Below are 13,381 nucleotides of genomic sequence, written 5' to 3' on the forward strand. Positions count from 1 at the left end.
GAACGCTGTGTTTTATTGTAATCTCTGGCTCAGCGAGATCTCTGAAAAAACTCGGTCCGGTTACGTAAACAGAGGATCTCCTGAACAGCAGATCCTCCTGCTCCGGGCACTAGTCCGGGTACATCCGGTTGCGTACATTGAACCGCAGAAGAAGAATAACGTCCGTTGTGGAGGTATTCAAGTATTCCTTCTTAATAATATGAAGAAGGAATACTTGAATACCTCCACAGCGGACTTTATTCTTCTAGGTCATGAAAGCAAATAAAAGTGTAACAATAGTCGTGTTGTGTTATTGTTCTCTGTTGCGCATATTCCTGGCAGGTAGATGTTTGAATGAGCCAAAATAGGATCAAGGCAAAAACGGCTGACATAGAAAATAATCCAGCATAACAATTTGCATATTCTTCAGCGATGAATGGTACAGTTCACCAGATGTCACCGCTGCACCCTGGACACAAATTAGTGTCCTGCGCTCAGCTGTGCTTTCCAGGCTCACAAAAGCTCTTACCCTACCACCAGGTGCCAAGCGAGCGTGGATCAAGCCATAAGCTACTCACATGGGGATTGAGGCTCAAGCCTTTTCTCCACTTTGTGATAATGAACACATCCTCTGAGGTAGTGGTAGTGTCGTCAAATCATAAAAGTTATGGTTATGGGAAAAGCATATTTTTGCAACTCATGTTTCAGGTCAGGGTGGAAACGTAAGGGTGTAAAAGTGGAATTCATCTCCCTGCACACCATCGAGTTTACGATCTCGCTTCAGTTTACTCAAATCAATTGTAAAGTAATCACAAAGGCTAAGTTGTCTCAAGCCCAGGATAATCCAGTGCATGTATTACAGCACTTTTTGTCAGGAACAGGAGTCCCAGAAGTTGAGCCCTGCCCATGACAGCCCCAGCCACAGAGCCTGTATGCCAAGGCCCAGCTCATTGCTCATCTTCTGTCTAGACGGCCTCCAAACTGACCTGGCCACAGCCAGAACCAGCCAGTCGGACGGCCATTCTGCAGGCGGCTTAATCGTCTCGTAGGCTTCCAACATAGCAAGTCACAAGGAAACTGCTGTTACCAAAAGAATCTATATACAACATTTTTCAAGAACAGAGATTTACTAGAGGTTACTCGCTTTCATGAGTGCTAAATCTGTCCCAGAGCGGAACATTTCGGGTTGACCGGTTGATAATAACTTGCATAGTTCACAGCCACATCATTGAGCAATACATCTTATACAAACAGAAGGAATGTCAGATAATCCTTTAGGCCTAAACTTTTTTATGCGGGGACCCACTTTTTAAAGAACTGTCTCAGCCTTATTCAACCTGTAAATCATGACAAGAATTCATAGATACGATGAAGTGTCCGACTACAGTGTGTCATTTCCATTTCTGCAACACTCAATTCATGCATGTTATTTTGAACAAGTGCTCATTAATCTTGGGCAAGATTCTTTGCTGAGGAATAAACTGTGCGTGACACATTAAGGACAGAAAATGTTCACGAGCTGTTGTGTTCACTGTTGACACGAATACTCAACATCAAGAGTTCACAGAGCATTCCGTTGAAGGAGTGAAGCTCAACCTTACTCTAAGCAGGAAAACTGATTTACTGATAGAATATTTCCCTAAAGATCAAACTTTTCCTTTGTGTTTCTGTACATAATGCCAAACTTTAAAGTATATTATAATCAACATAAAAGCTGGTGCATCATCACGGTGGAGGGGAGGATGTGTACGATGTTCCTCTGTGTCCTCCCAGATCATTTAATGTCATGTTGTCTTCGCAGTCGATCAGACTATAAATCTACTTTATTGTTCTGTTCAGTACACACAATATATTTTGCATTTTTTTTTCTGTCAGTCCTGGAGGAGAAACCCCCACCTCTGTTTGGCTCCCACTCCCTTACAGCTCAGTCGATAATTAATCAGCCAATTTTGCATATATATGTTCCCAGATACAAATGCTGCAGAATCATTAAAGCTTTTTTTGTTATCCTCCAAAATATACAAGTGTATTAGACAAAATGTAGATTGGAGAGATAAGACTACATGTGCTCTTCAATAATTCAGTATGTTTATTTAAAGGGACACTGTGTAGTATTTATGGGTTTATATGACCCAAAATCCACTTTTTCATACATATTATGTGCTCCTGCATTGTCTAGTCGTTGTATAATATTCTTTGTTTCATTTTTTGTAGTGTTTCAAAAAGTCATGTAAAATAACATGGTCGCGGGCCGCTACTGCATTGCCACGACGCCATGTTTCTATGGGAACCTGTATAGACAAACGCGAGAGAACAAATCAAGCGTCGCTTTAGTTGTAGCGGAAGTCCCGCCTCCACTCTTTCCGCTTCGTCTGCTACGGCCGCGGTAGCTCGCCCTCTCCCTCGCCTCACGAACCTCATCTGCTGACACGGAGAAAGACGACGAGGACGACATTTGACCGGCTGAGGATACCGTAGCGCTCAGAGAAGGGAGGGAGTGAGCAGAGGAGCAGTTTGTTGTTGTAAATTTCAGCCTCTCCTCTAGATGGCACTATAAACTACTTACTTCACCTTTAAGTGAATCAATGTTGTGTATCATGTGGTATTATTAGGCTGTTGTATCAGATGCAATATAATAAAATGAATAAATTATAGAAACCTATATAGACAATAAAACTGTAGACGACAGTGCACCGCACCGGGTCAGAGCAACCCGAGGTGGAGAAAGGTAGAAGACGGTATAACGCGATGCTTACATTTACAGACCTTTTTATAAACAGATGTCGTTCCTCCTCCTTAGCCAGATGACTAAATTGTTCTTTATATTATATTATCATTATGATAGCCATGGTTGCCATGATTTTGGGTATTGAAAAACCCAAATTGGTCATTGCACTCATATAATGATGTATAACCTCCTGGAACAGATTACCAAAAAAAAGAAAAAAAAGAAATGCATATGGCTATTTGAGAAAACTCTGTATAGGCTCTTTTGGTTTTGGCAGCTCACACCTGAGTCCGAGGTGATAGTTTTTGTTATCTGCTGTCATGAAGATACATCATAAAACGTCTCAGCTCTAAGTTTAGGTCCTGCCGAGTTTCTCGTGTTTGCCTGTCTCTCCCAGCTGACATCTGAACCTCTTGAGAAATGTCTGTGAGCGACCGCAGCTCGCCTCTGTCCGGTCTTACAAGGCCTGAGCATCAAAGATGGTTGTAAATGTCTTATAGATGGGTGAGAATATCTGGGGGCAAAGGAATGTAACATGTCAAAAATAGATAGTCACAAGCTGAGGGACCCCCCCCTTTTCCACCGTCTCTTGTAATCCCTCAGGTTTTTCCCACATTCTAAACACTTTTATGGGAAAGAGGGGGGTTAATTGTGTATGTTCTACAGACATAACATTTGTTAAGTTTGTTTGAAGCACTTTACAGGCCTGATCATTAAAACCAGCCAGTTTATCTGTTGTCTATACTGTATGCTCAGGTGGAAAGAGTACTGATATATTCTACTCAAGTAAAAGTACAACTATTTTAATCAAGTTTTACTTAAGTACAAGTAAAAATGCTGGTCTAAAAATGTACTCAAGTTAAAGTAAAAAAGTAACTTTAAAATTAAAATAACTACCTTGAGTTACTTTAAAAAAAAAAAAAGGCTGGTGTCCTCATCATTCACCTGTCCTCATCATGTGCTCATCATTCACCTGTCCTCATCTTCACCCGTCCTCATCACTCACCCGTCCTCGTCACTCACTTGTCCTCGTCATTCACCTGTCCTCATCATTCACTTGTCCTCATCGTTCACCTGTCCTCATAATTCACCCATCCTCGTCACTCACCTGTCCTCGTCATTCACCTGTCCTCATCCTGTCCTCATCATTCACCTGTCCTCATCGTTCACCTGTCCTCATCATCCACCTGTCCTTATCATGTGCTCATCATTCACCTGTCCCCGTCACTCACCTGTTCTCATCCTGTCCTCATCATTCACCTGTCCTCGTCATTCACCTGTTCTCATCCTGTCCTCATCATTCACCTTTCGTTCACCTGTCCTCATCATTCACCTGTTCTCATCCTGTCCTCATCATTCACCTGTCATCGTTCACCTGTCCTCATCATTCACCTGTCCTCGTCATTTACCTGTCCTTGTCACTCACCTGTCCTCGTCATGTCCTCATCACTGAGCTGTCCTCATCATTCACTGCTAAAACTTGCAGTTTATTCTTAATCAGTCACATATGGGTTTTAAAATGTAGCAAAAAGAAAAAAAAAACACTAAAGTGAAATAACAAATTTTAAAGAATTTTAAAACACCTGCTAAATTACAGTAACGTTAGTAAAATTAATTACTCTCCACCTCAGACTGTATGTCTCTAATCTTTCATCATCATCTTGTTTTACCCTCATCATTTGCAGGGAAAGTGCACTGTAGATTCTGCTGAACACCGCTGTCCTTTACTCTTTTACTCATTGTAAAGCCTTAATAGCTTTTTTACGGCCCTTTTCCGTCCTGTAACCAAGGCTGAGGACAGTCACCTAAGATTCCTCTGAGCTGCCAAATAACAACCCGACTTGTATCTAGACAACAACAGGGGGAAACTATCCTGTCTGGAACAGAATCATTACACTCATGTTTGCAGAGGTCACTATTCAGCAAACACAAGGCTGTGTAACTGGGTTATATTAGGTGATCTTTCAGCGCTAAGTACTGTAGTTACAGTACCAGCTGGAGTTGTAACCAGCTGTATTGGGATTGTCTGAAAAAAAAAGTCTTTATCAGTGATGTTATATTAGCACCTCGGTGTATATGCAGTCTAAACATTTCAGGAATTTAATTTTGAAATAAATCTAGGTTAAACGAGGACGTCCTTTCATCAGAAGACTTGGGTATTTATTGGCTTAAAGCTTGTTACTCTTTGGGGAAGGGAGGAGCAATAATCTACTCCTGAACCTCTGATGAGGACACAGGGTTGAAGCTTTCTCACCCGCAAGGTTTTTTTTTTTTTCTCCACTGTCAGCAAGTCTTCGCCGTATTGTCAGCGAGCAGACTGTGTGAAACATACAGTGTTTGTTATGGGACTGTATATTCCACTGATACAATGTTTGCTGCAGCGTGTGTATTAAAGCAGCCTGGACAGCTTGAAGTTAGAGACTGGGCGACTGACCAATGTAAACCACTCTTGAAATGTCACTATGTCTTTTTGCCCCACGGCCAACCTAAACCGGCTCATGACATCACAACTTTCCAGGCCCCAAGCTACCCCCAATACATATGCAGTTAAAAACAAAAACACTTTATCTTTACCTTATTTACCCTTGCTGATTAACAGTTGAACAAACAAAAAGCGTGAGATGTACATTAAACATGAAACTATTGCCAGCAGTCGGTTTATCTTATCTCATCATGAAGACCAGAAATGTGTAAATGCATTGTTGTGGCATTACAGGAAGGGGATAATATGTCTTTCCTACAGTTATATCATCATGAAGACAAACAGGGCAAAGCTAAAATGCTGCAGTAAAGGGATGGGTACTGAAAGTACTTTTAATACCCACCAAATTAAGCGTCTTACAATGTCATGTATCGTTAGTCTGACTATAATTGAGCTCGTCTTAGTCGTACTAACATACCTGGATAACGCTGTTCATAGTCCGATTACTCCTGCATGTACATATATGCTTAGTCAGACTGGAGTCACATTTCTCTAGCTCTACCGGATCATAGGGCAATTAAACGTTGACAGTAGGTCTGAAAGGTCAACAGGAAATTGATTCAATATACACTAGCTTATAGAGAAATACAGCGCCACCTACAGAGGCGGAGTCAAGCGTACAGGGCCAGTACATTTCTCTTCAGCACATATCATGTCCAGGTTGTCCTCCAGACAGCAAACCAGAAGACGACATTATGCCCATTTTTATGAACAAACTATACAGTTAAATCAAAGACAGCTATTTTATTACCTTTACCATTTGAACTTCTCATTTCTGTGTACAAAATATAAATGAAGCTTGCTTCTTATTGACCATAAACTCAAAAATTGTCTTTTATTCCAAGATATTAAACAGCAAATTGTTTTGTTTTTCACTCTCTGTCTCTTTGACCATGTCCAGCTTCATATTAACAATACAGACGCGAGTGGGACACCCAACTCTAATCAAGAAAGCATCATTTCCCAAAAAAGTCCAGCTGTTCCTTTAAATCAAATTTGCAGAATAACAAATAATCATCCACACATGAAGAATCCCTGCAAACAACACAATCCACAGCTCACTATCTCATCTTTCACGCTGCTCCTACAAAGTTTTCAAGACATATGAGCCATCTTTTCTTTTTCCTCAATCCACTCACGTGCTGCTGATGGGATCTTAGTGACATTCCCATGCACGCCGGAGTGAGCCAGCACAGTAACAATAGACCTGGGTGGAGTTTACAACATGTGCTTCGACTGCTGGGATATATAGCAGACAGACTGAGGAGGCATCCTTCAGGGGCTTTCATGACTTATTGTATTGTTCAGGTCAGAACTCTGTGCTCCAGACATTAATCCACTTACTTAATACACTTAGCTGCTCGAACTTCCCTGAAAGCAAAAAAACATAAATCATAAAAGTGTTTGTTTGGTACATTCAGTCCTGTGCAGTGCATGATATCCCATATCTCCTGTGCGTTTGCCTCATATTTACAAAATGCAACACTTACTGAGAGTCTGTTTATGATCTGTAAGGCTGCTCCTTTTTGTAACTTTCCTATTGTGCTCACTCCTGCACCTCATGCTCATACTGGCATCGACACCGGGCTTTGAGAGGCCTCCAGAGAGGGGGGAAGAAGCACAGGGGAAAATTGGAACAATATAGTGTAGGTAAATAAATGCTCCGTCTGAACAGGAATGACTTTCCCAAACAGACACGAGGCCCCTCAAAGCAGCAAGTGCCCCAAATAATGCCCTAAATTACCGCTCTGATAATATGATAATAATGCTCCGCATTGCTCAAAGTCACTGGGTTCACTGTGCAAACCGGCACTCTGAGACGGAGGGAATATCATCTGGGGCCTTGAGTAGACTGCACGTGAAGGAAGTGTGTGTGTTTGTGTGGGTGAGAGAGAGAATGAGAGAGAGATAGTTTGAGAGTAGTCTATTCAGCGCTGTTTCCAGCTTTTTCCTGCAACGAAACTAAACATTCACACGCTTGTTTTGGTCTATGGATCACATTGCGGCCGATATAAACGTGAGCATAGTGTGCATTCGTGTGTGCTAAACTAATCTGAAGATATGGATTATAATAATACATTTAAAAACCTGGGGATAGGATCCTCAGCACCGTGTCGATCAGAGTCTTTGGCCTGAGAGTGGAGTTGGCTGGGAGTGTGATCTGACTATTGATACCAGATGAGAGGATGAGTCAAAACAATGAGCAGATGTAATAGTCTAGAGTCGTTCTAGAGGAAACAAAATCACACCATAGCTCGTATATTAAGTGGATTACAATAATATATCGGTTGTTTTATTTATTTAGAATTGAGCTTACTTGAAAGCAGCTGAAGATCTATTTGAGCTCGTACTTTCTCCATATTTGTACAGATATAAATACTAAAAACCCCAACTTCCTGTGGACCAATGCTCCTAACAGGAAAAAGACATTTCTGCTCGGCGTCCTGGCATTCATAAAAATATTGGATCGGGCCTAGGAAGTAGAAATATTCAGATACGCTGTCATGATTTTACTGCTGTCAACTTTCCATCCCAGTGAAAACTTCACTATGCTGCAGAAGAAGGACAATGAATGGTGAGGACTCAGCGCGGAGAAATATAGGGATGGAGTGAAACGGAGGAGAAAATCTTTGCTGTGTGCCACTCTTGAGTGATATATCCCCTTGCACTAGTTCCAGCACCTGAAAAGTCCATCACTTCCAAGAAGGCCTTTGGGAAAGCACCAGTTGTCTGCAGCAGAAGAGGAGGAGGAGAATAAAAGAGAGGAGGAGAGAAGGATATAGGGGAAGAGAAGAAAGAGGGGGAGGAAAATTGTTCCTGCGTCACGTTGCTTTAATTTGTTCACCAGCTGCCAATGAAAATTATGACCTGCAGAAGGATTTTTTCCCCCCCCTCCCTCCATCTCCTCCTCCTCCTCCTCTTTGGCTCCACATCTGCCCGCGCAAACCACACAGCTGGAGCCACACACAGAACAAGTGTAATATTTACAGTACAATGAATATGACAAAGAAGACTGATAGGACACTCAGACCCAGAGCTCACACTGATTTCACTCATAAAAGGCTGCATGACTGCTTTTTTCCTCCCACTCTTGAGTTTATGAGAAAGTCCTGATCAGAGACCAGTGAAGTGTACATTTTATCACCTGTCTCTACATGGAGCTAATGTGATAGTTAAACTCTATTACAGACTCAAATCAACTTCATTTCGTCCATTTTTTAAAACACATTTGATGAGATATAAAGAGCTGTAAATGTTGCCTTTGAGATGCCTGGAAAAAACATGAATAATCTTTAATATTCCCAATCCTCCTCGGTGTATTTATTAATCAGATTGTGTCCTGCAGCTGCGCAAACCTAAAGCAGATGTCTTGGTGAAAATTAGACAGGATCCACCTGGGGATTCGGTTTTGGAGAAACAAACACCACGTTTTTCCAAAAATGATGCTGCGCGTTTCAGGTGACGAGGAGGGGCCGTGCGTCTACCTCCAGCTGCAGGCGCGCACTTCCTGCACCGTCCTCTGTGCAGCATATATAAACCCCGCAAACTTTCTCCTGAAGCCCTCACAAAGTAAGCAAAGCGCAAAAACTCCTCACTTGCAGCCAGGCAGCCCTCCCTCTCTCAAACAACATTACCGAAGCTGTGGAGGTGATAACAGTCTTGGCAGCGCAGGCACACAAGGTACAAGGTACGAGCAGAGACTGTTGCGCGCAGGAATATCGCTGCTATTTCTGTGCCAAATATTTGCGCGCACCGCAACAAACAAACAAACAAACTGTAAGTATCTCCTCTTTGTTTTCTTTTCAGATCACTCATCCAGGACGCGGGATTTTCCGTCTGCAAAGGAAAAAAGGAAGAAAAAAATGAAGGCTCAGTTATTTGTCATAGATGTAATATTCCTGTGCATATCTTGCGGAGCAAGTGCATTGGCAACAAGTATCCCTGTTGCGTTCACGTCGCTGCCGGACGCCACTTCTTTCACCAGTTTTGGCGCACCGCGCAGCAACGGAACAGACACCTCGACCATCCCTAAAGCCAGGAGGAAGCGTTATATTAGTCAGAATGACATGCTTGCCATTCTCGATTACCACAACAAAGTGAGAGGGAAAGTGTTTCCCCCGGCATCCAACATGGAGTACATGGTAAGTCATTCATTTACTGGATCAATGCATCCATTCTCCTCATTTTTTTTTTTTTTTGTAGTTCACAATAAGTGACAAAAAGGTTTGACCTGGCAGATGTTGAGCAGATTGCAGCTGCAACAGACCACCAGAGTAGCCACATCCACAGGGACAGGGGTCATGCGTGTGTGTGCTGCTTGGTTGTGTAGGATAGTGCTGTAGAGATGGTCGAAACATGATGGAGAAAGCTGATGAATTGGTCTTCACAGGGTTTCAGTCAGAACCATGTATGCATGAGGCTCAGTCATATTACATGAGACACTATTGACAACTAAAGTGTTCTTATGTAACTGATTTGATGGATGGCTGCTGCATCTCGCCATGGTAACACCTGCAACAGTGCCGACTCTAATGTCACACATTGCTGCCGAATAAGAGATTGTGTTGATATTTTCCATGACTTATGTAATGTTCATGTCACTATGTGTGTGTGTGTGTAGGTGTGGGACGACACTCTGGCCAAAACATCCGAGGACTGGGCTCACGCCTGCCTCTGGGAGCACGGGCCACCTCACCTCCTTCGGTTCCTGGGTCAAAACCTCTCCGTCAGGACGGGACGGTGAGTGACCTTTTGCCTCCAGCTCCGCCTCCCTGACATCTGCTGCTTCTCTCAGAGATGACTCTGTCTCAGCAGTCATGGTCGTTGCCTTGCAGCCCCCTTCGTCTTTCTTCCCTGAAAAAAAAAAAAAAAAAGGTTTTGCACTGTGACCCGGTGACTGCCTGAGGAATGTTCCTGTGACACTTCAAATAAACAAAAGCTGTGTTTTCAGCCATGACCCATGAGGACAAAGGCACATCCCTTTTTTTTTGTGGGTCTTGACTTTTCCATGTCAGAAAACACGTCTTCCTGCACTTTTACATTTTTATTGAGGAACAACATCATCATCATCATCATCAGCAGCAGCAGCAGCACACCTTGTTTGGACTGCAATGCCAGACCTACACAGCTAATCTATTTTTAAAGTCGAGTTTAGAATGAGGTTGAATTTTGCTGGTGATCAAACCTCCAAATATGCACATGAATATGTACACAGATCAGCTTTTATTTAAAACTTTGTTTTTACGAGGACTGCAGAAGATGATGTCATGATACAGCCAAAATTAAAGTCAACTCTCACCCACAATGAGACTAAGTAGGTGCAGAAAGCATTGATAAGATATCACCCTCTAAACCTTCATTAAAACTGAGTTTTCTGTTTGGCCCCCTGGTGGCTATTCAGTATGTTTCAACTTCCTTGTTGGCTTCAAGAGGAACTTGAAAGAGACGATTTCCGGTTTTTATACACGGCCTATGATGTATGCAACATGGAGGATGTTTGGAAAACGATGAAACTGAAACTTCTTTTCATACTTATCAGTGTGACTTAACGTTTCCGTCTTTCGTTCACAGCTATCGCTCTATTCTTCAGCTGGTGAAGCCCTGGTACGACGAGGTCAAAGATTACTCTTTTCCGTACCCCCGTGACTGCAACCCTCGCTGCCCGCTCAGATGCTACGGACCCATGTGCACCCACTATACTCAGGTAAACACTCAAATAATAAGCACCAAATGCAGTACTGTTGAATGGAATGCAGCGGTGTGACATGACCTGACAGCTGATATTTCCATTTTGCAGATGGTTTGGGCGACGTCAAATAAAGTGGGCTGTGCCATTCATACGTGCCACAATATGAACGTGTGGGGTTCAGTGTGGAAGCGAGCGACGTATTTAGTTTGCAACTATTCACCCAAGTAAGTGCTGCCAATCTGATACAGTATTTATTACATGCAGGAAAGGGAGTTGGTTAAGTCTGGGGAACCTGTTCACCTGATGACGCAAGGGTGAGAACAGGCTTAGTTCCAACACAGTTTATAAACTGTACCGTGTGTGCAGAGTTGTGAAATGCCAACTGTGCTGCAGAGCGATTCAGAAAACCCTCGATACAAGCCTGTGATCTGGACCAGGACTGAATTACACAAAGTAGAAATTCTCTGAACGAATTCCAGGAATTAAAGGCTCTTTGGACTTTTGACTGACTTGTGATCTAAGTGTTTAAAAGCACTGGGTATCACTGACGATCAGTCTTAGCTTGCTGATGGGAACAATACAAACATTTTATTTTTATTAAGCAAGTTTTTCTGTTGACAAAACATTTTAGTCGTTTTTTAAGAGTTTGCGGTCGTACGAGATGATCTTGGAAAACTCGATACAGTGAAATATCGCAATGTTTTGTGTTGATTTTCTTTTACATATCATTTTGTAGCTGATGTTACAAATAAACATTAAACTTTTTGTGGATTAGCATTAAAAATAATAATAATTGACATGTCAGTCCACTAGAAATGGATAGTGAAATATTGCGATATTTTGCATGACTATATTAAATCACTTTTGAGACACGAACAAGTATCGATTTTTTAGCTTATCATTTATATTTTAGCTGATATTACAAATAAACATCATGATATCGTCTCTTGGAATTCCCACCCCTAATCTTCATCAGCACATTTGGCAGGTTGTGTCCAACTTTCATGGCATTTTAGTTCAAATTAAATATTCCCGCAGTACTTTTAAGCAAGTTGTAACCAGTAGTAAATTTACTCAATCTTAACTCCTGTTTTGAAGCTATGAGGTTCAAAATTTGGCGTGTGCCATTTTGGAATCATCATTTTCAAAATTGACATAATGCGCCACTGGAAAAAAGACCTGAATCTAGCAATTGACACTATTCACTCCTCCTGGTGGCTGTTTAATATAGTCTTACTTCCTGTTTAGCTTCAACCAGCAAACCTGAGGACTATGTCCACTTTCCATATACAGTCTATGCTTTTTAAGACATGGCTCGTAATGATGTTGATCACATTATATAATCGAAAGCTTGATATTTATGAGACTAATTTAAAAACTGACATTTGTGTGATTTTTATGACTTTATCATGAGTGTATTTTTAGACACTTGCACCAGTTTAAGTTCAGGTTTATAGCCATTGTTAACAAGTGTCTCCCTTTCAGGGGAAACTGGATTGGAGAAGCTCCCTACAAAGTGGGCGTGCCCTGCTCCGCCTGCCCCCCCAGCTACGGCGGCTCCTGCAGCAACAACATGTGTTTCCCTGCTCTCAAGACAAACTACCTGCACTGGTTCAAATAAGCACAGGTTTTTCCTTACGTCTTCTCGTCTCGACATTTATAAGCCGACGACCTACAGTACCACAAAGACATTGTTTTAATCCCATAAGGATTTGCACAACAGTCGTGAATCACGCTATTTTGTATATATGGGCTTATTTAAAGACACACACATACATTTTGAAGGCAGCAGGCCATTTTTTTTTTAGCTTTTTGTAAATAGACTGTAAATGAATTTGTTGTTATTTTTAACTGATGGAATATAATTTATATGTAAAATGGGTCCTTAAACGCAGTTTAAGTCTGTATGTGATTCTGCATCGACTTTAGTGTGTTTTTTTTCTACCATCGATAATGTGGTAATTAAGGACAGAACACCATCATAGCTGCTCATACCTGCTCACTTTGGTGCTACGGGCATCACACCTCCATGTTGTGTGCTCTGCTCTCACAGGAATGCTGTGATGTAAAGATCAAAAAGCTTTTGACCTCAGAGGGAAAACCTATACTGGCAGTGTCAGGTTAGTAGCTGCTGTAGACCCTGCAGTAGGTTACTTTTTTTAAAAAAGAAAAAGAAAGAAAAAGAAAGAAAGAACAAACAAACTCTGATGCGTTTTCCGTTTCTTTCTCGGAACAAAATTGGCACAGATTTTGTTGACAGAAATGCACTTACACTGTAAAGCATAAAGGATAAACAGAACCATTTCATTCACGTAGTGCTTTGCAGGTTTTTTTTTTTTTTTCTGCACTGATTAGATTGTGTTTCACTTTCACAAGTTTTCATTCCTATTTCATATAATATTTAGCCAGAAAAGAGAGCGCACATACAGTAAATCTGACCCACATACGGTGACTACAATCATATTTGTTACAGACTGTGTCGGTATATAATATACCACGATCT

General features: G+C 41.7%; 1 protein-coding gene across 1 annotated transcript; it reads left to right on the forward strand.

Annotated features, from left to right (window-relative positions):
- Positions 1–9,052: 9,052 nt before the first annotated feature.
- On the forward strand, positions 9,053–12,499 carry LOC310937708 (peptidase inhibitor 15-A-like; the record flags this gene model as incomplete). The annotated part of the gene is made up of 5 exons (XM_083902042.1): positions 9,053–9,331; positions 9,811–9,929; positions 10,761–10,893; positions 10,987–11,102; positions 12,364–12,499. 5 exons carry the CDS (start codon positions 9,053–9,055, stop codon positions 12,497–12,499), a joined length of 783 nt encoding a protein of 260 aa, XP_083758168.1.
- Between the last annotated feature and the right edge of the window lie 882 nt (positions 12,500–13,381).

This window comes from Microchirus variegatus (genome assembly GCF_963457635.1).
Source record: "Microchirus variegatus genome assembly, chromosome: 15".
Classification (NCBI taxonomy): domain Eukaryota; kingdom Metazoa; phylum Chordata; class Actinopteri; order Pleuronectiformes; family Soleidae; genus Microchirus; species Microchirus variegatus.